This window comes from Notechis scutatus, chromosome 15 (assembly GCF_049901735.1).
Source record: "Notechis scutatus isolate UNSWTSFEM ecotype Mainland chromosome 15, rNotScu1.2, whole genome shotgun sequence".
Classification (NCBI taxonomy): Eukaryota; Metazoa; Chordata; class Lepidosauria; order Squamata; family Elapidae; genus Notechis; species Notechis scutatus.
The window spans coordinates 7,651,638-7,676,334 of record NC_142023.1 but is presented as its reverse complement, the minus strand read 5'-3'; the positions used below and the strand labels follow the sequence as shown (position 1 = coordinate 7,676,334).

The 24,697-nt window shown below is 43.6% G+C and overlaps 1 protein-coding gene across 35 annotated transcripts in view; it reads left to right on the top strand.

The window, feature by feature from the left end:
* The window catches only part of FNBP1 (formin binding protein 1), a 64,255-nt gene extending 41,814 nt beyond the window's left edge, over nucleotides 1-22,441 (top strand). For 3 of the 35 annotated variants that reach the window (XM_087944216.1, XM_087944215.1, XM_087944232.1), the window contains 8 exons: nucleotides 9,999-10,013; nucleotides 10,203-10,238; nucleotides 13,546-13,655; nucleotides 14,598-14,730; nucleotides 15,374-15,498; nucleotides 17,108-17,244; nucleotides 18,098-18,270; nucleotides 18,733-20,833. In XM_087944216.1, coding sequence (XP_087800342.1) covers nucleotides 9,999-10,013; nucleotides 10,203-10,238; nucleotides 13,546-13,655; nucleotides 14,598-14,730; nucleotides 15,374-15,498; nucleotides 17,108-17,244; nucleotides 18,098-18,270; nucleotides 18,733-18,858 — 855 coding nt within the window. In that variant the 3' untranslated portion in view covers nucleotides 18,859-20,833. Of the gene's footprint in view, nucleotides 1-2,883; nucleotides 2,974-9,998; nucleotides 10,014-10,202; nucleotides 10,239-13,545; nucleotides 13,656-14,597; nucleotides 14,731-15,373; nucleotides 15,499-17,104; nucleotides 17,245-18,097; nucleotides 18,271-18,722 lie in introns of all 35 variants that reach the window. The other 32 variants (XM_087944223.1, XM_087944218.1, XM_087944236.1 and 29 more) reach the window with 16 other exon arrangements.
* Nucleotides 22,442-24,697: the final 2,256 nt, after the last annotated feature.

The window sequence follows — 24,697 nt, the reverse complement described above, 5'->3', positions numbered from 1 at the left end:
GAAGGCAGGACAAGAAGCAATGGATGGAAGCTAACCAAGGAGAGAAGCAACCTAGAACTAAGGAGGAACTTCCTAAAAGTGAGGACAATTAACCAGTGGAACTCCTTGCCACCAGAAGTTGTGGGTGCTCCATGACTGGAGGTTTTCAAGAAGAGATCGTTGAGTCACTTGTCTGGAATGATGTCTGGGACTCCTGCCTGAATAGTGGGTTGGACTAGAAGACCTTCAAGGTCCCTTCAACCCTAGGATTCTAGATTCTAGCCTGGCTTTTCCCAATCACGGGTATCCAAATACTGCAGGAGGTCTAATTCCCAACCTTGGGGAATGACACGGTGGGTTTTGCAATTCCACAGCAGGTAGGATTAAAAGGACTGTGTTGATTTACCAAAAAGGAGTTTATTTTCTGGTGGGGACTGGAAAGAGGGAAAAATATCTGATCCCTCTATCCAACAAACTCTTCATCTGCAATCACTCACGTCCCAGGACATGAATAAAATTAAATCTTGACAAATTAATTAATGGGCGATTGGATTCCAAGATCCCTTCCAACTCTGTTTTCCTGTTATTCCCGTTGGCCATCAAAACAGTCAAATCTGAGCAGTGTCTCTAGAGTCAGGGTAGTCCGGGACTTACGACCGTTCATTTAGTGACCAAAGTTGCACCAACACTGAAAAATGGTGCTTATTGCAATTTGTCGCAAATTGTTGTTCAGCGGATTTTCATTTGAATCTTTGTGGTTTCCGTTCCGATGGATGTTATTGACTCCTTCCCTTACCATTTAATTATCTCTTACCTCTTTTGCATCCAGAAAATGTGTTTTTAATCATTTGCCATGTTTTACTTTTGATTCTTTTCTCGATGTTGTGCATTGTGGGTGCACAATCTCATTGTGATTCGTCCAAGTTCAATACTTTTTCCAATCCGCCTGCCACAATGCCTAAAAAAAAATAATTAATTAATTTCTTCCTTTTTTTCAGCTTTTGGGGGATGTTGATTTTAGTATTATTTCAGCTCTGGTTTGCTTGCAGATTAATAGCGTGTGATTATTTTTCCCTGCAGCCCAAACCTGGTAGGTGGTTGGCATTATTTAGAAAGAAAAGTGAAATAAACTGTGTGGAGCAAGGGCTGTTTTTCATGTTTGGATGTTCACTCCCTCTGAAACCCCACCCAAGGTGGAAAATTTAATGTGGATTTCATTTATTTGGGATTAAGCAACTAGCTGGTGTTTCGTAGGATGGGCTATTCAAAACTGCCATTTTTAAATTGGATGGAGTATAATTCAGTGTCAAACAATCTCTCCAAAACTCTACGAAACTTCTTGCCTCTAAAAAATTAGCCTGTCAAGGAACAAACTGCCAGGCTAGTTTTCTTAATGCAAGGAGTGTTAAATAATAATAATTATTACTTGTGGGGGGGAAACACTTGAGATTTTCCTGTGACTGGATAAATTATTCAGTTTTTCTGGCTTGGAATAAGACATTCAGCCCCTAATAAAAGATAACTCAAGCCATGGAAGCAATCATGAAAATTCACTAAATGAAGCATTTTGGGGCTTTTATGATGACAGCCAGCCAAGTGGGTTTTCTAAAGTCATCTAAGCCAATGTGGGGAAGTTTACAAAATGCAGTTTAATGCAATGCCGTTCTTCAACTACAGTTTGTTGATCAAACCTATGATACATTTGTCCTTGTTCTGTTTAAACCACCCGGTATAATAGATTAGAAGCATTGCATGGAATCAGGGTTAGTGACTGTTTCGTATTTAGTTAGTTAATTTTTTTAGCTAGATTTTCCCCCCCCCCCGGGATAGCTGTTTTCTCTGTCCTGCCCACTCCTCCTTGGTGTCAGGATTCTGGCAGTTACTCCAATTAAATCACGAGCCTCGAGCCACACTCCCAAAACTAAAAAAGATTTATTTGAAGGCAGCATTCTACATCTGGCATATACCTGGGTGTAGCCAACTCTGAGATACGTAATTCACGGTCACCCTTGATCCTGCTTTCCCACCCACCCCTCTGGGTGCATCATCCAACAAAACACATCCATAGCCAAGAGTCATCAATCACGCTCTCCAATTAGATTTTTGCGTGGCAGAAGCTTCAGTCATCTAATCAGTCTTTGAAGAAAATATGAATGGAATGTTCTTTCGATTCTACACTGCCGCCTGCTCTTTGAAACTCCCCCCCCCTTCTTTCTGTTGTCAACTGTAAAACGTGCATACAAAATGTTTTATGAGTTGACACTTGGATTATCAAGATATCTGCTCAGAATTTGCATCCAAAGGAGATGCTTCTCATATTAAAGGCTTCTCATGCTCAATGGGGGAAGGGGTGTCTCTGTGTCCCCTCTCTCTTTCTCAGCTCCTTTCTGAGATCCGGAGGACCGATACTGGTAGTCTTCAAGTTACGACCCTAATTGAGCCCAGAAGTACGGTCACTAATTGAGTCATCCTGTGACCAATCCGATTTTATGTCCTTTTTGGGGGGCGGGGCATGGTCGTTCAGCCAATGCCATGGACATTAAGCGAATCCACACCGCCGTTAAGGAAGCCCACGGTCATTAAGGCAACCCGATTGTCCGCAGTCAGGCATGACTCACTTAACAACTGTACTGCTTAGCGCTGGGTGTCCTGATTCCTGGTCATAAGCCTGAGGACTACCGTAAATTAGGTGATTCCCGGTTAACCGTCTCGCAGTTCAAATTATCCTTGTTTTTTTTTGTTTTGTTTTGTTTTCATCACGCTCCGGCTAGAGGTAACCTTTATTGCTGTAAGAGGAATAAATGCAGCTCTCTTTTATTTTTATTTTTTTCCCCGTTCTTCCTCCTCCTCCTCCTCTTCCTCCTCCTTTCTTTTAACACCTGTATTTTCTTTTTGCTGACCCAGCAACAGTCTCAGTCTTTGTACTTTGACAAAGAACACATGAAGAAGCGCTTAGGCAGAGCCACCTATGCCGTGGAGGCTAGGGAATATATTGTAAGTCCCATGGATGCTGTGTGGACGGACGGCACAGCCACTGACGCGTTTGCAACGTTGCAAGGGGAGGACGTGGGCTTAGCTCCAAGATCCAGTTCGGCTCTCAGCAAACCCTGGGAGGTTGAAAAAAGCACCACCACCCCCCCAAATCCTGAAGGAGCTTCCTTCCGCCCACTCCAGGGCGTGAGCTGGGTTGCCTTGCGATTTAAAAAAAAAAATCACAAACATTGGAAAACCGAAGCAACTCTGGCGAACGGGGAAATAAAAAGCGAATGTGCCATTAAAGAGGCAGAATGGCCACTGCAGTGAAACTCTCTTTGCTGGTGTCCAGAAGATGGGAGAAGCAAAAAATGGCCATTTGGCAGAGTGATAGGCTGGGGTGAATATTGTTCTTGTTGTTGTTATTGTTGTTACTTGGTTGATGCCCAGAATGCTGGCAGCAACCTGTGTGATGACCCAGGGTGGGATACAAAACAAACACAGTCACAAAAAACAGGTGAAGCCCCTTTTATTCCTTCACTTTGCTTCCAAGCTCCAAATATCCTTGACTGGAGACAAAAAACTCCCACACAAACAGTTACAAGAAGGAAGAAATGCCGTTTAAACTAAAAATGCCATTTAAATTATAAAGAGTAAAAAACAACACAAACCAGGCAAGATAAGGGCTTGAAAACATCCACGGGTATCAGAACACACACTGGGGAGGACACCAAACTCAGAGATTAACAATAAACTAGAGATATTTCCACGCTTTGTTTCCAGCACTTGCCCATACGCATGTCCGTCCTCTTATCCAGTTGTCACAGCTGCAGCCCATGAAGAGGATCAAGGCCCTCTCCTCCCCAGTAGACCACGTCTCTCCCTTATCCTCTCCTCCCTGCGTGCCCTAGGATGGAGAAGGGATGGGCCTGGGTCCTCCTCTGACTGCCCAGCTGGCCTCTGCCCTTCCCTAGCCTCCTCCACAACCTCAGGAGCCACACTTCCACTCCCTGTCGGCTGTTCCTCTTCTCCCTCAGAGTCAGTCTCCGCCAGGGGCATGACACCCATATCAACCATTAGCACAAGTCAATGGTATTTGTGATGCATTTTTGAATGCTCAGTTGACTGTGTTTCATTTTTAATGAATAAAGTATATGATAATAACAACAACAACAATAATAGCAACAATAATTGGGATTAATCGCAGTGCGATTTCTGGGACTTCCAGGCAGGTTAGAGCCAGAGAAGGGGATTGTTTCATGTGGACACTGGTTGGATTCTCACAACCTTAAGGAGGAATTTCCTGACAGTGAGAAAAAATAATCAGCGTAACGACCTCTGAGGTCCCTCTGATTCTAAGAACCTGTTGGATCAGAAGTGGTAAATCTTCATGGATTTAATAAACACCACCATAAAGTTGGACCAAAACAGGAAGGTAGTCAGGCTGAGTTCTACACATGACTAGAGGCTATACATTTTTCTTAATTTTTTTTTTTTTTACAACTTACAGCCACAGTGGAGCCCAAAATTTCTGCTGCTAACTGAGACATGGGTTGAGTTTTGCCCCGCGTGTGTTACCTGTCTTGCCGCAGTGATTAAGGGAATCACTGCAGGTGTTACGTTAGTCACACGGTTGTGAAGCAATCTGGCTTTCTCGGTCAGAGGTCACCAAAGTGGATCGTGTGACCCCAGAGACACGGCAATGGTCGTAAGACTGAAACACGGTCCTAAGTCACTTTTTTTCAGTGCCCGTTGTAACTTCGAATGGCCACTAAGCCAACAGTCGTAAGATGAGGACTAAGTCAGGACTCCAACCAATCCACCCCCATTCAAATCATAAGTCTCTAGCTGCATTGAACATTGATTTATTAGAAGTGGCCATGTTGGCGTTAGCTGGATGCAGCTGATGCTAAAATACATCATTCATTTCCCCCTTGACCCTGCTCTTCCCCCCACCCTCTGGATGTATATTCTCCAATGGGACACATCCATAGCCAAGAGTCATCAATCATGCTCTCCAGTAATATCCTTGCACTCCGACAACTTTGGGCTGCCCGGGTGATTATCTAGGCACTTAAGGAATGCACTGTTTTACCCCACTCCCTTTTCCTGGCAGCTGAAAAGACCAAGAGGAGAATCTTTTTCGTTGACAGACTACCTGTAATTAAATCATCTCCTGGGTTGGCTTGTTCTCCTCCAGAGAGCTGGACGAGGGAGTTACACTGCAGTGGGCAGCAAGCTCTGGCTCATGAACTCCGCGCCAAGTTTGGCAAAATTGCTTTGCTCCCCCCAAAAAATTATCCTTGAAGTGGGGAGATGCTCCCGTCCGATGCTCGATTTACCGCCGAGCCTCCCCGTTCCGATGCAGGAAATAAATAAATAAACATTTGTGCCTTGCGAGGCTCTTCAGTCTTGGCCTAGCCATTTAGAATCCGCCCTCTTGCCCGCTGTAAATGAGAGTCATGGTTTGCCACATGCCGGTAACACCGAGATCCACCGGCTTCTCCATGCTCTGTTCATCGTTTTGCTTGCGGCTTTCCCCTCCCATCGGTTCCCTCCGCTGCATCCTGACAACATGAGCCCTGGAGGGTGATTGCCCTGCTTCACGTTCAAGAAAGGGGGCTTGTGGGAAATCAGAGCTTGGCCCCCCCCCCGTGCCCCTTCTTCTCCGGATCCATCGCAAACGGCCGTCAGTTGGGGAAAAAACAGCAACCCTGAATTTTATTTTTGAATTAATTGCTTATGGTTACAGAGACCTTCAACCTCTGGCTGCTTGAAGGACGTGTGGACATGTCTTCAAGGGGTCAAAGTTGACAAAGGCATGATTTTTTCTTTCTTAAAGAGCGGATCTAAAGGGGTTTGATATTATCTTATACCCCCTTTTCCCCCCACTGCAATTTCTCAGTGAAATCTACAAATTGGGGGATTAGCTCATTTATTTGGGAACTACATACGGAGCCAATTTTGCGATCGTTAGTTTTCCCACCAGGCTAAATTATCTGGTCAGCTCAAGCCGTATAATTCAGAGGTGAAATTCACGGCGTGCATCGACCAGGACATTAAATCCCAAACATGTTAACCCGGTTGGGTTAAAGCCCATTTAAGCCACCCCAAAATACAGTATCATCAAAAGAAACCAAGGTTAAGGTGTGGAAAACCAGAATCTGGTTAAATCCCAGATGCCACTGAGTCTCAATACGGTGCTCAGGTTTGCTCGTAACCGAAGAATTAAGGCAGCATATAGCTAATAAGGGCTGAAACGAGTTTCATTTCATTTATTTATTTATTTTGCAGGGCTATGAAAAACCCAGGAAGTTAAAAGAATTCCCCTAAAAAAGAACCACTATCCAATCCCTGGAACAAAAATTTCAAAAAAAAATTTATATTAATCAAACCAGTTCATTTTTAATATAATTTACATTCAGATTCTCATAATGTAAATAAAGCACAAATGAAATAAAAGATAATGGGGAAAAGAGGGAAGGGAAAAAGGGAGAAAGAGAAGTGTGGGAAAAGAAAGGAAGTGACACTGGAGGTTTTAAAGAAGAGATTGGACAACCATTTGTCTGAAAAGGTGTAGGGTTTCCTGCCTGAGGAGAAGGTTGGACTAGAAGTCCTCTGGGGTCCCTTCCAACTCTGTTATTCTGTTATGAAAAAAGATTAACTTCCAACTTCTTTTCAGCGCCATAAAATAAAAATAATAAGACGCAGCCTCAACATTTCAGTTTTGCAGGCTTAATACACATGAGCCATTGCTGTAACAGCAAACTGTTTCATTTTTTTATAATTTATATATATATATTACCTTCAGCCACATTAGAATCTGGAGGTCCACTTTCTTTATTCATCACCCCTGGTGCAAAGTTTTAAGAAAGTTTTTCAGAACCTTTTGGCAGTCATGTTGACAGTTTAAAAGACTCCACCGTAGATGCAAAATAAAAATAATAATGCCAAAAATCGGGAGGGAGGGAGGGAAATCTTGCAAAACAATACCTTTTGTTCTCATTTCCCCCTTCCCCCTCTGTCTCTCTCTCTCCCCCTCGCCCCCGCCTCATTTTGTAAGCTGTAGATATGCTGTATATATGTGTGGTCTGGCCCGTAGCATCTATGGCGTGACCGTTAAAATAGTGGTCTTGTTGGATGGCAAATCCGTAGCTTGGGCGTTGTATTTTTTTGTCCCCTCCCTGTCTAGAGAGTAACCAGCTTTGACGCATAGCGCATGCTTCTCGGAGGGATGTGGTTTTACCTCTGGCAAACCATCCCTCGTAGTTTTTAATAGCCTGCATGTAGCCATTGGAGATGTGTAGTAGCCTTGTGTCTTTGTAGATGTTCACAGCCATGAGGGGGGAAAGGATAGCGGTGTTGGGGGAGGCGGTGGGACAGCAAAGGAGATCCCCGGATTTTGCAGGCCGGGGTTGAGTGAGAAGGACCGAGAGGTTCGCCCTTCGATCTTCTGCAAGACGTTGATTGCATTTATTCCTTTTTTTTTTAATGCAAAATGCTGCAGCGTTTTGCAGAGGGGTTCAACCATCTGGGGGTGGGTTTCAGGTAAGTGCGAGGGGAAAAAAGATCATAAGCCTACATTGCAGCTTGCCACTTGGGGTTGGAAACACTAGGGGAATGGATCCACGCCTGAGGTGGTTTAATTTATTATTTATGTCCCAACTTTATTATTATTTTATCAACAACTCAAGATAGCAAACATATCTAAGCCTCCTCCTTCCTCCTCTTTCTTCCACAACGACGACCCTGTGAGATAGGCTGGGCTGAGAGAGAGAGGAACTGGACCAAAGCCACTCAGTCGGCTTTCATGCCTAAGGCGGGATTCGAACTCACCGTCTCCTGGTGATTGGGCCAAAGTCACCCAGTTGGCTTTCATGACTAATCTGGATCTAGAACTTATCACCTCCTGGTGATTGGCCCAAAGTCATCCAGCTGGCTTCTGTGCCTAAGACAGGACTAGAACTCATGGTCCTACGTGGCTGACTTGTGTTATTTAAATTTACGTGGCCCCTTAAATTGGCACAGTTCAATCCAGCAAACATAACGCACCCTCCTGTTTTGCTCTCACACCCCTAGGAGGTAGATCTTCCTCCAGATCTTAAGAGGAGACTACAATTCCCAGTTCCTAGTCCAGCACTTCACCCTTAACGAAACCAGTTCTCAACGCTTTTTATCTTCTTGACCAATTCACGGGGAAGTAAAATTGGAGGAGAAGCTGCGTATAAAATTGGAATTCTGGTGGAGTGTAGAAAGATAGAGAAATTATCCGGGTGGAAATATGTAAGAATTGTTCCCTAAGGAAAAGGGGGTTAAAGCTGTTTTTAAGTCCAGAACAACAAGAGAACATTCAGAAGAGACTCAGGTAGATGTATAGGTTTCCAGCTTGGTCTGTTGTTTTTAATTATTATTATTATTTATTTACCATTCTGATAAACTTGGATAAATTAAAATAGGCTGATGTGCTAGCTCATTATATGCAGAGAAAAGGTTTGTTTATTTTTAGAGTTTGGTTTACTCCCAGCATTTATTTTTAGACATTTCAGCAGGATATTATTTGACCTGTTTTAAAATCCAAGACAGGAAGCCATATTTCTGAGTCTGTTAAAAGGTTTTTACTGGCAGATTAAAAACCCTAAAATTGCACTGTTTTGAACAGTGGCTGTTAAAGCAAAGTCTTTAGTAACACATCATCAAGGTGGAGTTTTAATTGTTTTATGTAGTAACAAGCCATTTATTTTTGTTTCATCTAAGACTAAACTTTTAGTTTATATCTGTACATTCTATTGAGGTATTTTGGCTCTGAATTAATACAAATTCTTATTTACGTCCTTGTTTACAATTTGGGAGAATAGGTTTTTTGTTTATTTGTTTGTTTAAAGGACAGCTTTGTTGTAGTTTGAGGTGGGTTAGAATTCTTTTCAGGTCTCTCCCTCAAATTTTCTTTTCTTTTCTTTTTTCCCATTGTGCACCAAACTCCAGTTTTGAACGCCCCAATGCTCAAACTGGAAATGTGCAGAATAGCATTGTAAAGGAAATTGGATGGAATAAGAAATACTGAGAAGTTTAATTTCCTTCCTTCCTGCCTAGAAGCTAAATACTTCTTTTTCAAGCTTCTGGACAGAAAGAAAGGGAATTAAACAGTTCTCACTGCCACTTTCATCCCATATATTTTTCTTTCTTTCTTTCTTTCTTTCTTTCTTTCTTTCTTTCTTTCTTTCTTTCTTTCTTTCTTTCTTTCTTTTTCTTTTTCTTTCTCTTCTTTCTTTCTATGTATCTTTTTTCCCTTTCCCTTCTTGCCCTACCTCCTTCTCTCATTCCTTTTTCCTCTCCCTCCCTCCGTCCTTTCCCTTTCCCCTTCCTTCCCTTCCTCCTTTCCCTTTGTCTCCTTCCTTTCTTCCTCTCTCCCTCCCTTCTTCTTTCCCTCCCTCCCTCTTTCTCCATTCCTTCCTTCCTTCCTTCCCTCCCTCTTCTTTCTTATTTTATTTATTCAATTTCTATAGCTGCCCATCTCAATCCAGATCACTCTGGCCAGCAAACCAGACCCCAATAATTAAAGCCATAAAAACATCAAAATGGTTACAAATCATACTTGGAAGCAACCAACACAATCCTAACGATTACATTTAAAAAGTTGGCAAACTTTTTAAAAAGTAAAGAGGTCTAAAAAGGAATTGACTTTGCATTATTCATCAGTTCTTAAGTCACCTTTTATTTTTTTGCAGAAGAAGTCGGTTAGCATGGAAGAGAAGAGGCAGGATTTTTTTTTTTTTTTTTTAAAAACACCCTGAATTTGTATCTTCGGGCAATGGGGAGATCAAAGCAGTATTTTTTTTTTTGCCCCTTTACGATCTTGTGAACCTTTGCAAAGTTGTGTGGAAAGCAGTGTCCATTTGCACAAGCTGAGCAGACTTTGTGTGTGTGTCCGGTTCATTCGCATCATTTTATTAGACGCCATTTCAAGCTTAGTCTTCTTTTTCTGATACGTTCTTTTCTTTCTCTCTCTCTTTTTTTCCCCTTTCTCCGTCCTCCGTTTTAATGCGAAGCTTTCCCTGAAGCTGGTAAGCACCATCCCAGCATGTATTTCTATACATATATTTTAAAAACCACAATTTTATATGTGTGTGACTTGTGTAGCTTATCCAAACAGCCATGTTGAAAAATGACTATTTTTTTTCCTGTTGTCTGTGTGTTTTCGCGTGTGTTTGTGAGTGTTTATTTATTTTTTCTTTTCTTTTGGCCTTTATCAGATAACTTTGAATATGCAGGTCTGGAATTTAATGGAGGTGATCCCATTTTGATGCTGCTAATGAACTACTAAGAATTAACTTGTAGTGTTTCAGTTTAATTAGATGGCTTTCGGAAAGCCACGCGATGCAGGCTGTAAAAACGTAAATAATAGGCTTGTCATTCTGAACTGACAGATGGCCTTGAAACAGATTTAAAATAATTTAATTTGGGTTAAAAATACCCTTTCCTCCATCTACAGCTGCAGAGAATGAAGAAAACAAAGTGTTGAACTCAATAAACAACAGAGAAATGTCTGGCCAAATTTTTTTTACCAATGCTCCCAAATTAAAGGAGAGTTAGGATAGCAAGTTTTTGAAGTTACACAGGGTTCTTTGCAAATTCCAAGAATATTGTATTAGTTAAAGGTTTGCTATCCTAATTACAAATTACAAAGGAATCAGTCATTATCCTAAATTGGCAAAGTACTGAAAACATCCATCTGCTAATTTTTTTCCCCAAAAATAAAATATGTGGTATCACTTTCACTGCTAAAAGGTTTTCCTCCTAGCTGAAGCGGCCAGCTGTCCAGAAAAAAACGCAATATTTGATACCCGTGTAATGGAATATCAGGCTGTTGGGGCTGGCCAGCAAGGCAGCGCAAAACTTCTGCATTGTCCATGGCTGGTAAAGATAGTCCTCGACTTACAACTAGAACTTCCGTTGCTAAGCAAGGTGGTCATTAAGTGAATCATTCTGAATTTTACAACCTTTCTATTTTAATTCCTCACAAGCACGTTCATCGCACAGTTTTGTAGAAATCTTTAAGCCGCCTATATCTAGAAGTCTTCGGCAAGTTAAATGAGCAGATAAAATATGACCTTTTTTTAAAAATCACACTTTTTTTTCCCTTCAAATTTGTAAATTTGACTCTTATTGAGTAAAATTGCCTTTAAGTAGAATTCTCAGGGTGAGACTTTCATAGTATCATATCACTGTCACTCAAATGACTTGGACTCTGCAACTATCATAAATACGTACCTGTTGCCCAAGAGCCCAAATTTTGTTCCCACAGCTTCAGGGGTTCTGTGTACCTGTCATAAGTGTGAGGATTGGTTATATTTTCAGTACCATTGTAACTAAGTTGAGCATTATACAGTGTATATGCAGTGGGGCATGATAGCAGCCTTGGAGAGGTTGGAGAGGTTCTTCACTGCAGGATGGAAAGTCTGGGTTAAGAGAATTTTCTTAATATATATATATACATTGATCATCCTTGATATAAATCTTTGCATAGCCTTCTCTGTCCTTCACTGAGTTCAACATTAATCACAATAACTGGGACCAGCAGATGCGGTCCCCATCTTGGGTATCCACTTGTCGTGGCTTGCTAGCCAACTACGTTTTTCAGCCTTTCGCGCAAAAGTTGCTCAAACTAACGCTTTTTAATCCCTTCCCAGCAAATTTCAACCAAACCATTTTAAAAGAATAACTCCCATTTCCTTCCAAAAACCGGGGCTGGCAACAAAGGGATTGTTCACTGGAGGCTCACCTTGTACGTTCCAGCTCAAAAGAGAAGGGCTAACTCCAATAGCTTCACGGTGAACACGTTGGTGGGTTAGGTTTGGTGCTCAATTTACAATCACAATGGAGCCCCAATGTTTCCGTCGCTAAGCAAGACACTTGCTGAGGGAGTTTTGCCCCATCTTATGACCTTCTTGCCACCCTTGTTAAGTGGGTCGCTGCGGCTGTTAAGTTAGTGACACCGTTGTTTAACCAGGGGGTCCCCAAACATGGCTGCTTTAAGACTTGTGGACTTCAGTTCTGGGAGTGGAAATCCACAAGTCTTAAAGTGGCCAAGTTTGGGGACCCCCTGCGTTAAATGAAACTGGCTTCCCCATTGACTCTGCTCATCAGAAGCAGTTGCAAAAAGGGATTGCGTGACCTCCCAAAGGCACCGCAACCCGTTGTTAAGGGTGAGTCAAGCACCTCAATTTTGATCACAGGCAGGTGAGGAGCCTGCAAAGATCCTAAGTGTAAAACTGTAATGGTTGCCAAAGGACTAACTGTAATTTACCAGCTAGGTATTTCAATAGGGTATTTAATGCCCTGCAATTTTGGTCAGGGTTGGAGGTGGTTGGATTGAGAAATCTACGTGGAGTATTTGGAGGCAGTTGAGGAGGTTGGTAGATCCATCGAGTCAAACTCAAGACAGTTGATTCCACGGGCTTATCAATGGATAAGCATCTGCAGATAAGTTGGAGCCAAACCACTTCAGCCCTTCAAATTATGCTTCCCTTGCATTTTGTGAGCTGGGTTTAACAACCACAACAATCCTCCAGAGACCCTGCATAAAGCCTTCCTAGCCAGAAGGGCTTCAATTCCGCACGAGAAAATTCAAAGCAAATACGGCAGAAGGGGGGAAACATTCTTCCTTTCATCGGAGGGATGATTAAAAAAAAAAAAAGAAATATTAAATGAACAGGCTGGTTTTCTTTTCCGGGTGGAATGAAACATGCAGGAAAAGTAGGTGAAAAGTAAAAGAAAGCAGATCTTCTACCCGGAAATCCAAAACCACCTTCCACTGAGGTTTACAAAACTCCCATCTTATCCCCAGCCCGTGTTTTAATCCACCTCCTGACGAACTCTTTCCCTTCCAGAAAATAGCTCATTTCCTGCTTAATCTGACCCTGATGGTTGTGTAAATTAGTGGTTCCGCTTCTACCTCTTTTCAACCACACCTTCGCATACTGTGGAGGTAGTCCTCTGAATTACGACCCATTTAGTGACTGTTTGAAGCGGCCATTCATAGATTTTTTTCCCCCAAGCGAAGTGCCCTAAGCGTTAGTTCAAGTTAGGGAAAAAAATAAAAATAAAAATGGGAAGTTTGGTAGCACTTTTTTTCCAACAACTTATGAAGTTGGTTGCGTAAATCAAATTCAATGAAGCTTCTGTCAGAGGCAGCTCCCTTCGTCGATTACAAACCAATTTTCCTTTCCCGTTTCTCACCCAACCTCCACCTAATTTAAACCTTGGATTAACCTAGTCATTCTGTGCATCCGAGGAAGGGAGCTGTGGTTTACAAAAGCCTTTAAGCCTTTTAAGTAAAATTAGCTATTCAATGAAAGATGCTTCCAGGTTCCCCCCCGGCCCTTATTTATTAATTTTTTTAGAGAGATGTTTGTATCTTACAAGAGGGCCTTTAAGTTAGCCAAGATAGCATCTTTTGATAGCTAATTGGGTCAGAATATTGCCGTACAGGCAAATAAAATTCTCGCGTCTAATGGGAATTCATCACGATCGAGAGTTTTCACTTTTCCTCTTTTCCTCCTCCTTTTTTTTCCTCCATCTTCCTGCAACCCTCAGGGTGGAGGACCAGAAGATTATAGCAATCTTCCCCCGGAGCAACGAAGAAAGAAACTGCAGCAGAAAGTGGATGAAATCAACAAGGATATTCAGAAAGAGCTGGATCAGAGGTAGATCAAACGATAGCAAAAAAAAAAAAAAAGATGTTGAGGTTATAGAAAGAGGGCAGAAAAGAGCCACAGAGAGGATTAGGGGACTGGAGGCTTAAAACATACGAAGACCGGTTGCAGGAATTGGGTAGGTCTGGTCTAGTGAAAAGAAAGACGTGATAGCATCTTCCAATAGTTGAGGGGCTGCCCCAAAGAAGGGGTCAACCTGTTTTCCAAAGCACCTGAAGGCAGGAGAAGAAGCAATGGATGGAAACTTATCAAGGAGAGAAGCAACCTGGAATTAAGTAGGAAGTTTTTGGTGTGAAAACTTTGAAACAGTGAAAACAATTAATCAGTGGAACAACTGGCCTCCAGAAGTTGTAAGCGCTCTATTCTTAGAGGTTTTCAAGATGAGATTGGACAGCCCTTTATTTGGAATAAGATAGGGACTCCTGCTTGAGTAAGAAGGTTGGACTAGAAGACCTCCAAGGTCCCTTCTGATCCTATGTTCTAAGCAGAGTTTCTCCACTCGTGAATACTCGTGGATACTGCTAAAGAAGAGACTGGACTGCCACTCATCTGAAGTAGTCTAGGGTCTCCTGTTGGAGCAGTGGGTTGGACTAGAAGACCTCCAAGGTCCCTTCCAGCTCAGTTACTCTGTACCCAAAGTACAAATGCTGAATGCTTTTCCCAGCTCCCATTTTTGCAGATTAAATCCAAACACCGGTTTCAAAAACTGGTAAATTTTTTTGATCGTCCAGCATCTTCCCATTATTGGTGAAGAAACTTTTCTGCGGTTCATAAGATAATTGTTAGAAATAAAAGAACGGTTTCTGGTCATGGGGATATACAGGCTCTAAATGGACTAATACAGTTGCTGCTCCCCTATTCCAAGGTCTGAAAAGATGCTGAGAACGGTTTTAAGATCCTGGTTGATGATGGTTCTTCCCTCTTCCTTCGCAGAGAGGCCTTAACGAAAATGAAAGATGTCTACATCAAGAACCCTCAAATGGGGGATGCAGCCAGCGTGGACATTAAGTTAGCTGAACTCAGTCAAAACTTGGAGAAGCTGAGGCTGGAAGTACAAAAATTTGAGGTAGGGAGTTAACAAAGCATTAGCTACGTGTTTCTCTGCTCAGCAACTTTTAAGACTTCGATTCCCAGAATCCCCCAGGCAGGCTGCTTTAAGACGGGTGGACTTCAACTCCCAGAATCCCCCATCCGGTAGGCTTGAAAATGAGTCACTGTAGAATTCTGGGAACAGAAAGTCCTTAACCTCTTAAAATTGCTGAAAAGTCCTGAGTTTAGAGAAGGTGCCGCCCAGATGTGCTAGGGTGGCAAATTCCAAAATCCATAGCCAGTACAGCGTACTATGGATTCTGGGAACTGTAGTCTCAGCCCATTGAGCTGGGCATCATATGGGGACACTGCTTGGTCAAATCCAGATGGTTTTTCCAAGATGCTGAAGTATCCCCCATTTACTTTGCAAGGTAGTCCAGAAAAGAAACCCAACTCTCTCTGTATTGTCAGATCACATTCACAGAATCTTTCAAGACTGAAAGCATCTCTCCTTTCCTTTCCTCTTAACACTCTGGAAAACTTCCGAGTTGCTTCTCACCGCCCCTTTCCCATCTCTGGGCTGAGCTCCTTTTATCTGGTCTGCAATTCTTCCTCCGGTCTCCCAAGGCCATCCCCACAGACCATTAAAGTCCCTCGTTTTCCCTCCTTCTCTGCTTCAGGGCTGGTTAGCGGAGGTGGAAGGTCGGTTACCTGTCCGAACAGAGGTGATGCGCCGCCAGAGTGGAGCGTACGAGCCCCAGAGTAACACCTTGACCGTCACAAACTGTGTCCAGGACCGAGAGAGGTACAGTACCTGTACTGTGCTGGAGAATCCTTGTTGGGCAAAGGTCTGGTGCCAGGACGCTCTCAGATGCCAATCTTGCAACCTCAATGCCGATGCACCTCGCTTTGACCCATGATTTCCGATGCACCTTTCTCTCCTCCAGTTCTACCTCTACAGGAACAACAACCCTGAGAGGTAGGCTGAGCGGAGAGTGACTGGCCCAGAGGTTCCTAGAGAGTTCCCATGCCTGAGAGCCGATTTGAATCTGGATCCAATCTCCAGTTTAATTTCCTCCGAGATCTCTGGGGGATCCCATGCAGGCTGACTCTCACCCTACATGGGTGGCGAGATCAAAAGGGACCAGGTTATGTTGGAAAGGTTTAAGAGATTAAGAATAGATTGAGATGATGGCCTTTATTATCATTTTTTTTACTGTGAGCACCCCGGCACACATTAAAAATTCTGTTGCCTGCTCTGAAAAGAAAGTATATATCTATCCATACACATATATAACACACATATAAACATTATACACACTCACACACACACTAATTCCTGTCCATTTTGAGTGCATAGCAGAAAGAGAAAACTTGAGAGTTTGCAAGGTTGATGCTATACCGAACAAAACTGTGACTGAATCTGGATGTTCTGCTTTGGATACCACGAAGCCCCCTCCCAAAAGGAAACAAGGAAAAGAAGGCCATGTAGAGGATAAGTAGCATCCCAAGACAACGCTGTGGACCCTGCTTCCTTCTGGGCTGGTGTGTGGCATGTTCCACGAGCACTGTGCATTTTGTTTGCCTGGGGCACCCAGCCCTGCAAGGAAGCACATGGCTGGTATTGTAAGCTGCAGTGTGCTGCGGCTGCCCCAAAATGAGCCAATGGAGTCCCAGGCTGCATCAACAGATGGATCATAGCGACCAGATCACACGAAGCGATAGCGTTGCCTTATACAGCAGCGGTGAGATCACCCTTGGAATACAGCATCCACTGCAATATTAAAAAAAAAAAAAATGCTGAGATTCTAGAAAGAGGATTAGGGGACTGGAGGAACGTACGAAGGGCGGTTGAATAGAATTGGGTATGTCTAGTTTAAGGGGTGACACAATAGCAGTTTTCTAATATTTGGGGGGGAGGGCTGTCACAGAGAAGAGGAAGCTGGCCTATTTTCCAAAGCACCAGAGGGCAGGACAAGAAGTAATGGATGGAAGATCATGAAAGAGAGATCCAACCTAGAAACTAAGGAGAAATTTCTTGACAGCGAGAACAATGAATCCATAGAAGGACTTGCCTGCAAGAAATTGTGGGTGCGCCATCGCTGGAGGTTTTCAAGAAGAGACTGGGTGGCCATTTGTCTAAAATGGCATTGGGTGTCTTGCTTGAGCAGGGGTTGGACTAGAGGACCTCCAAGGTCCCTGCCACCTCTGTTATTCTGACTCAAGTGTTTTCCCAATAGGGAAGCCACCTATTTTTCAAGGCCCCTGAAGGCAGAATTTCCCGCCGGCGGTGGAGACCCAGGTGGAAGGGCAGGGCGAGGGGGGGGCAGCGTCTCCTCCCCTTCTTCTCTCCAGCCGACCTGAAAGGTTGCTATAGTGGTTGCCTTCTCTTTTCCTTTTCCTGTCTTGAGCAGTCCCGATGGCGGTTACACAGAGGAACCCAGCCAGGAGAGTGAGATGAAAACGCCGACGACCGAATTCGACGATGAATTTGACGATGAGGAGCCCCTACCCACCATTGGTACCTGCAAGGCTCTGTACACCTTTGAAGGTAAAGGTGTGTGTGTGGGAGGGTGGAGTTCTCCAAACAGGACCCAGAAGCTTCTGGTGAAAGATTCTGGCACGCCCTGGGCTGGCTTTGCAAAAAATGTACAGGGGCGGAGATGGGGGTTTCTACCTTCAGCATCTGGATGTCTTCCTCTTGGTTGCAGCTGTGAGAGGGCCAAGGACCAAGGGGCCTCTGATAACAACAACAACAACAATAATAATAATGAATATTTGTAGTTCCAAGGTTGAACTATGGGGTCTCTAAGCTGGGTGGTTTCCTTGCAGACATTTCATGAGCCAACTAGGGAACGTCATCAGTGCTAGAAGGGAGTGAGGTTTGCAGGGAGGAGGAGGAGGAGGAGGATTGTGGGGTCCTTGGTGCTCCCTGAGCTGGGTGGTTTCCTTGCAGACGTTTCATGACCCAACTAGGCAACGTCATCAGTGCTAGAAGGGAGTGAGGTTTGCAGGGAGGAGGAAAAGGAGGAGGAGGAGGTGGAGGACAATGACTGTGGGCTCCTTGGTGCTCCCTGAGCTGGGTGGTTTCCTTACAGACGTTTCATGACCCAAACAAGGGAACGTCATCAGTGCTAGAAGGGGGTGGCATTTGCTTCCTCTATATAGAAACCGATTGGGAGAATGTTCTCGGGGTTTTGGTAAAACGAGGACCCAGGTTGACTCTGTAAACCACTTGGAGAGGGCTGTAAAGCACTGTGAAGCGGTATATAAGCCTTAAGTACTATGGCCTGTGATTTTCTGCTCTCTTAACAGGCAGGACTAGCGCTGAATTTAGAGTGTTTTTTTCTTTTTTTTTTCTTTTGGATTACCTGTACTAACCCACCTCAACCTTTCCCTTCCAGGACAGAATGAAGGAACCATTTCTGTGACGGAAGGAGAAACCTTGTATGTCATAGAGGAAGACAAAGGAGACGGGTGGACTCGCATCCGGAGGAACGAGGATGAGGAAGGCTACGTCCCCACTTCTTACGTCGAGGTCTTTTTGGAGAAGAACGCCAAAGGTAACATGGCTTATGTGTGTAGTCCTCAATTCATGACCACAGTCAAGTCCAAAAACGTCTGTCACTAAGCTGTTGTTGAGTGAGTTTTGCCCCATTTTAGGACATTCCTTGCCACCGTTGTTAAGTGAATCCCCGCAGCGGTTAAATCAGTCACACGGTTGTTAAGTGAACCTGCCTTCTCTGTTGGCTTTGTTTGTCAGAAGGACTCAAAAAGAGGATCATGTGAGGGCCCCCCCCTCCCTTGGGACACTGCGACCGTCGTAAAGACGAGCCAGTTGCCAAGCGTCTGAATTTTGATCACGTGGCCATTCTGCCACAGTCGTAAGCGTGAAAAATGGTCAAAAACTCCCCCTTTTCCAGTGCTGCTACAACTTTCAATGGTCTCTTGTAAGTCAAGGACTGCCTGTCCATTTCTTCTTTCCCTGCTACTCTTATAGTTTGCATTTTATTTTATTTTATTTTATAGATTCCTAAAGAAAAAAAAAAGAAACAGAAATGTCACTTGCTGCCACAAGAGCCTCGGGACAAGCTGGGCACCCACGGAGAAAGAAACGGACGATCGGATTTTTATGATTATTTTGAAACAGTGTCCCGTTTTTTGAAACCACTTCTGGCCGTTTGGCGAGCTTGGGATGAAAGGGAGAATTCAGGCCCCGAGGAAGGAGAATGAAAGCACCCGCCTGAAACTGTCCTTCAAGCTCATCCTTCATTGCCTCTCACGTTCACCTGCCTTTGAGCTGTGGCACCAATGAATCCACCTTGGCTGGGTTTCCACCACCGCTTACCAGATCCAAACTGTGGGGATCGCCTCTCTCCTTCCTCCAGGGATGGGATGGAATCAGGCCTTGATCAACCATTGCCCTTCCTTGCCCCTTTTCTCCTCGTCCCTCAAAGGATTTTGCAAACAGGTCCTCATTTCTCCCACACAGAAGATGAGAAACAGGGAAACCTTCCCTAGCTGGGGTCTTCGAAGCCAAGGCATTGGATGGAGGGTCTCACCGCTAGGTAGAATTTAGGATTTGTCATGAAGTCTGACGTTGTAAGTTCGATCCACAGTTGATTCATGGGCCTTAAGGCTCAAATAATGTTTGTTTTAATCTAGCAGATCTATTGGTCTTTGGCTTTGCACCCTGGTTGCGTGAGGAGGAAATGGAGGAACGGAAAAGATTTCCCATGGTGCTTAGAGCAGGAGATAGGAAACGTTTCCTATCGGGAGTCCATAGGACCTCTTAGCCGCGTTGAGAAGATGACTTCCATCCCACATTGGTTAGGCTGGCCAACCCTTCTTGAAGACCCTAGGGTGGAGAAGACCTTCCTGAAGAGGTTGGGCAAGGTGCTCCTGGTCCGGCTTTCCCCAGGGAAGAGTGCAAAGGACGTTCCCTTTTAGTTGGGTGAGTGGTTGTGTTTGGTGTGACTGGCACCGCGGTGTGGTGGAGGGACCCTCTTTCTCCTTTCACTCACTCCATCTATCCATCACACCCAGAGGAGGTTCATTGGAAGGAGAACAGGCTTCTAGAGCAGAGATTCATGTAGAGTGATAGAAGATACCTCTTTAGGCCAAGGGTTGCTCCTTGGTGGCCTTGAGATCACCCCAAATCAACTCCTAATTTGACGGGCGTTACTGCCAAGCCACGCCTTGCTCTTCAAGTCGGATTTGCATCATGCTAAGAACTTAATGGTCTGGCTTGGTCCAGGGTTAGTGGAGAAGTCTCCCAGCCATGGTTTAGTGCAAAGTGTCTCCATAACCATGGTCTCGACCAAGGCTTATTGAAATCCAGTCGTAGCGGGATGAAGCTGCAGAGTTTGGCCATTCACGGTGAGCCCAAGGGGTGCCCTTGCCTAGACCAAGGATGTTCAGAAACACCCTGTTTTGGTCCTGGGTTCAAGCAGTTTCGTAGAGCCTGAAAACTTGCAGAAAGAGGTTCAGAGGTCCTGGTTTGAAGCTGCTGAGATGGCCGAATCCAAGGGATCTTTGGGTACCCGTGGTGTTCACCAGGACTTCAGTTCCAAGTCTCGCCTCCGCTAAAAACAAACAAAAAACAACAACCCATGACTTGGTCTGCAGTTCTCCTGCAGGAAGGAATTCAGATTTCCATTTTAGGAAGTGCCTATGGATAACAGGTCCCATTCATCCTCTTACTAAGAATTAGGGATATTTTCCCTCCTCCCCCGGGGGTCAACCAAGGAATGAATCTGATCTGCAGGTTTTCTCCACCTCGGTGGCTTTAGGAGCAGATGCACTTCAACTCCCAGAATTCTCAAGCCAGCCCAGATGTTGGCTGATGAGTTTTGGGAGCCATGGCCCAAGAAAACCTGGCTGCCCCCAAGACCTTGAACCTTTCTGCCTTGCCTTGCCAACTGGGAAGCTCTGCTGGGCTGGCTAAGCTGGTTTGCCGATCGCAGGATGCCACTGGCCTTCCCAGGGATCTGTTTGCTCACTTGCATGGCTTTTATTTCACTAATAGTCCTTTAGTCACCCAATATCTTTCATGCCAATCTTGATTTCTTTCTCCTTTCAGCCTGTTTGTTCATTCTTCTGTCCTCTCTGGGTTATTTTTAAGCCCCTGTTTACATCTCCTTCTTGTTCTTTTAATTTATTAAATTATTTTGCATGGCGCCTCTCTAAATCCACCTCCCCCGCCCCCTTCTCTCGCATGGCCATCCCCACATTTATTTATTTCAGCTTTTCCCGACCCCGTCCTGCTTGTGGGCTCCTACATTGGACCAGGAGGCTGGACTGGAGGATCTTCAGGGTCCCTTCCAGCCCTCGGGTTCTGTCATCCATGCCAGCCAAATTTCACTGTGATTCCTGCCCTTCTCGGCTCTCACCTGCTCTCAAGTTCCACCCCAGTTTTTAACTCTGTTTTGGGGGCTATGCCATCACAGCGAAGTTGCGGCTTGATCAGTGTCCTGGAAGACTTAAAATCCTTCTAAAAAAAAACCAACCCAAAACCCTGGAGCTTGTAGCAGACTGGCGAACTTTATTGCTGTGCCGAGTTCAAGAGACTGCCAGTTTCGAACTCGCCTCTTCTCAGGAGGCGCTGCACTTTGGAAAGGGGGCTGGGGTAGCCCCAGATTGCAGCTTCAAGTTAGCTGTGCCTGCAGCCCGATTGGAAAGACAGACTTCCAATCTCTCCAAGGAGGAGGACGGTGAAATCTCATTTCTCCATCCGAAGAGGTGAAACCGATGTGCTGGAACTGATTTTCAAGGAATTTTGCAGGATTCCCTGCCTACATTAAAGCATAGCCGAGAAAACTTGAATTTTCCTGACGTTTTTTGGGGATGGAGAAGGTTGTAAGCAAGGAAGTGAAGAGTTGGAAGCTGAAGTGGACGTTGGAAACACACCCTCCAGGCAGTTTAATACGAGCGGACGATCAAATGTCCATTGGTGGATATAACTGCACCATTATAACTCTTTCTGCATTCTCCTTGCCATTTTACAATATCGCGGTGGGAGGAAAGTGAAACTTTGACTGCTACAAACCTCAGCGAGCTAGGAATGACCAGATTGGATTTGCTGAGGATTGGGTGACCACAAGCCCAGGGAACTAAATTGAGCCTCCACTATTGGGGACAGTCTACCTGTGGGGATCAGAGATTGGGGAGGGAAAAGGCACAGTCGAAGCAGCTCTCAACCTGCAGTGTATTTGCGTACCTGCCTGGGTAGAAGCATGGAAATTAAGCATTTCCCCCCCCCAAAATTGTTATCCTGGTGGACCAGGCTAAACCCACACCCCAATTTCTCTGGAGCAGAAGGCAGACTAGCCTTCCAGGTTTCCTACCCCGCAGGGAAAGTTTGAGGAAGCCCAAAGCAAAATAAAATAAAAGTAACACCATGAAAATAACCTGAAATTCTTCTTTCTCTGTAGCCCAGGAAGGCAAGAGATCTTTGGCACCTGGGCTTCTCCAAAATAAACATCCTGCTTTAATTAAAAATTCCCGATTTTTTTTTCTCCTTTCCCAAATCTGGCGTCCTTAGAAAAGGGTTAGGGCTACTTTCCCAAAAAATAAAATTTAAAAAATGCTTCTTGTAGGCTTCATGTTTATCAGATCTGGAACATCCACGCAGATAGATAGATAGATAAACCCAACTGTAGTTTGTTTTCCACAAACCAAGGTTGCAATTGATGCAGGGGTTCAATCTCCTTTTTTATCCAGGTGCTAAGACTGAAAAAAAATAAAAATAACACGAGCTGTGCCATCATGAAATTAGGGAGATCACTGCCAGGTTGGTTATCAAATGTCCAGCTAAGCATTTCTGCAAACTTTGAGATGACATGGGTTTAATTTGGGGAAAAAAAGAAGTTGTTTAAAACATAGAGCAAGGGTCTTCAAACTTGGCAAGTTTAAGACTTGTGGACTTCAACTCCCAGAATTCCTGAGCTAACATGATTGGAGGAGGAATTCTGGGAGTAGAAGTCCAACAAGTCTTAAAGCTGTCAAGTTCGAAGACCCCTAACATAGAGGAAGGGAAAATTATCAATTTTTTTTCAACCCTGGAATAGGAGTAAATGCCTAAGACTTGTTTTCTTTAAAATGCTTATTTTTCATGCAACAGTAGAGAAATAAAGAGAATTGTTACCTTCCCTTAAATTTTAATTCATTTTTGTTTATTTTTTGGTTGCAGGGGATTTTGCTTCTCAACCCTTAGCCACCTTCTCCCCCACACACACACAAAAATGGCTGGGGGGAAAATACTTAGGAAATCATGGTGCCAAAAACTGTAGTTTTGAATCCCAATATGTGTTTTGATTTGGAAGGCTTATTTTGATATTTTTTTTTAAATTTCACCCCAGAAACTTTCGTAGATATTTGTCGCGACTACGCAACATATGCGTTTGCATCGAAGCCACAGCGACCTGAAGGATGGCATTCATCTTCATCAGAATAAACCCTGTATAATAATTATATGCGACGTCTATGTAAAATGCTGTGAGGTGAAAACTCTATGCATTAACCACGATTCATGTGATTGAGTTCATACGAATAATTATCATTAAAAATGGTAATCATGGGTAATAAGGGTAATCAGGGGGTAATGAAGGGTAGAGGGGAAATCATTATAAATATCGAGTCCCAGGAAACTGGGATTAGATCCAAGTTTATTTTGTTTGCTTAGCTATTATCTCGGAGTCCTTACGAAGGAAGGAATAAACAAGCTTTTGTGTTAAGAAATACTGAAGCAAAGAGTATCTTATTTTCTCCCTGCATTTGTGCCAAAGAGTAGCTGAGAATATTGCATAATAAATTTAAGAGAAATCTTTTCAAAATCTTCCTGATTCAGAATATTGTCCCTTGACCCCTATATATTGAAAAGTTTCATCTATGCTTAAAAAGCGTGCATGGAATTTGGATGAAGGGCCTTAGAGGTATGAATTTGAAGTAGATAAGTAACGCAACCAGTTTCTTTAAAAAGTTTTTTTCCTCCTTGGTTAGGATCAGACTAAAAAGACAAGATTATCCTGGCCTCTCAACTCATTCTCTACTCTTGCTAATGCCCTTTCGTACCATCTGTAAATAGACGAGAGATTAAAAACAAATATTTACTGAAAATGTGTTTTAACGCTGAGTATTTTTCAAAGGTTCTGCGTACTTCGCATCCTTCCTTCTCATGCTTGAAGTGTCAAAAAGATTTAAAGAAAAAAAAAAAACCCGCCAAATTATATTTTAACATAAAACGTCAAAGCACTTTTTTTGTGTTTTTTCATTTTTTTAAAAAAATTGTTTACTTCTGTAAGGCACTGGATTCTTTTTATGTAGGTTTTTTGGTGGCGACTTAAATGTCTTGTATGTATGTATGATTTTCCTAGCTGGGAAAAAAAAAAGGTGTAAAGAAAATCCGAGTTCTAGTGTTTTTGACTCATTTTATTTCTGGAGACAGAATTCAATCAAATAAAGTGCTTCCACTTGAAAGCAAGCGAAGGCTCGAGCTACAGTTTGTGCACATTCAGTGTGGATTTATTTTAGAAAAGAAAGGTAGGAAATTAGGAAGGAAACAATTACAAACTTCGCACATATGTATTTGCAACGGAATACTTAGGACCAGAATTTCCGATGCTAAGAAAAGTGAGAGGGAAGTGAATCGTGTCTAATATTACCTTCTTTTGACAAAGGTTGTCAAAGCAAATCATTAGCAGTTGTTAAGTGAATCAGGCAGTATGTCATGGTTGCATTCTTTCTTTCCTTCCTTCCTTCTTTTTCATTTCTTTCCTTCCTTCCTCCTTCTCCTTTCTTTTCCTCCCTCCCTTCCTTCCACTCTCCTTCCTTCATTTTCCCTCCCTCCCTCTTCTCCCTTTCCTTTCCTTCCTTGCTTCTTCCCTCCCTCCCACTCTTCTTTCATTATCCCTCTCTCCTTCTCCCTTTTCTTTCTCCCTTATTTCCTTTCCTTGCTTTCTCCCTCCCGCCACTCTTTCACTTTCAATTATCCCTCCCTCCCTCTC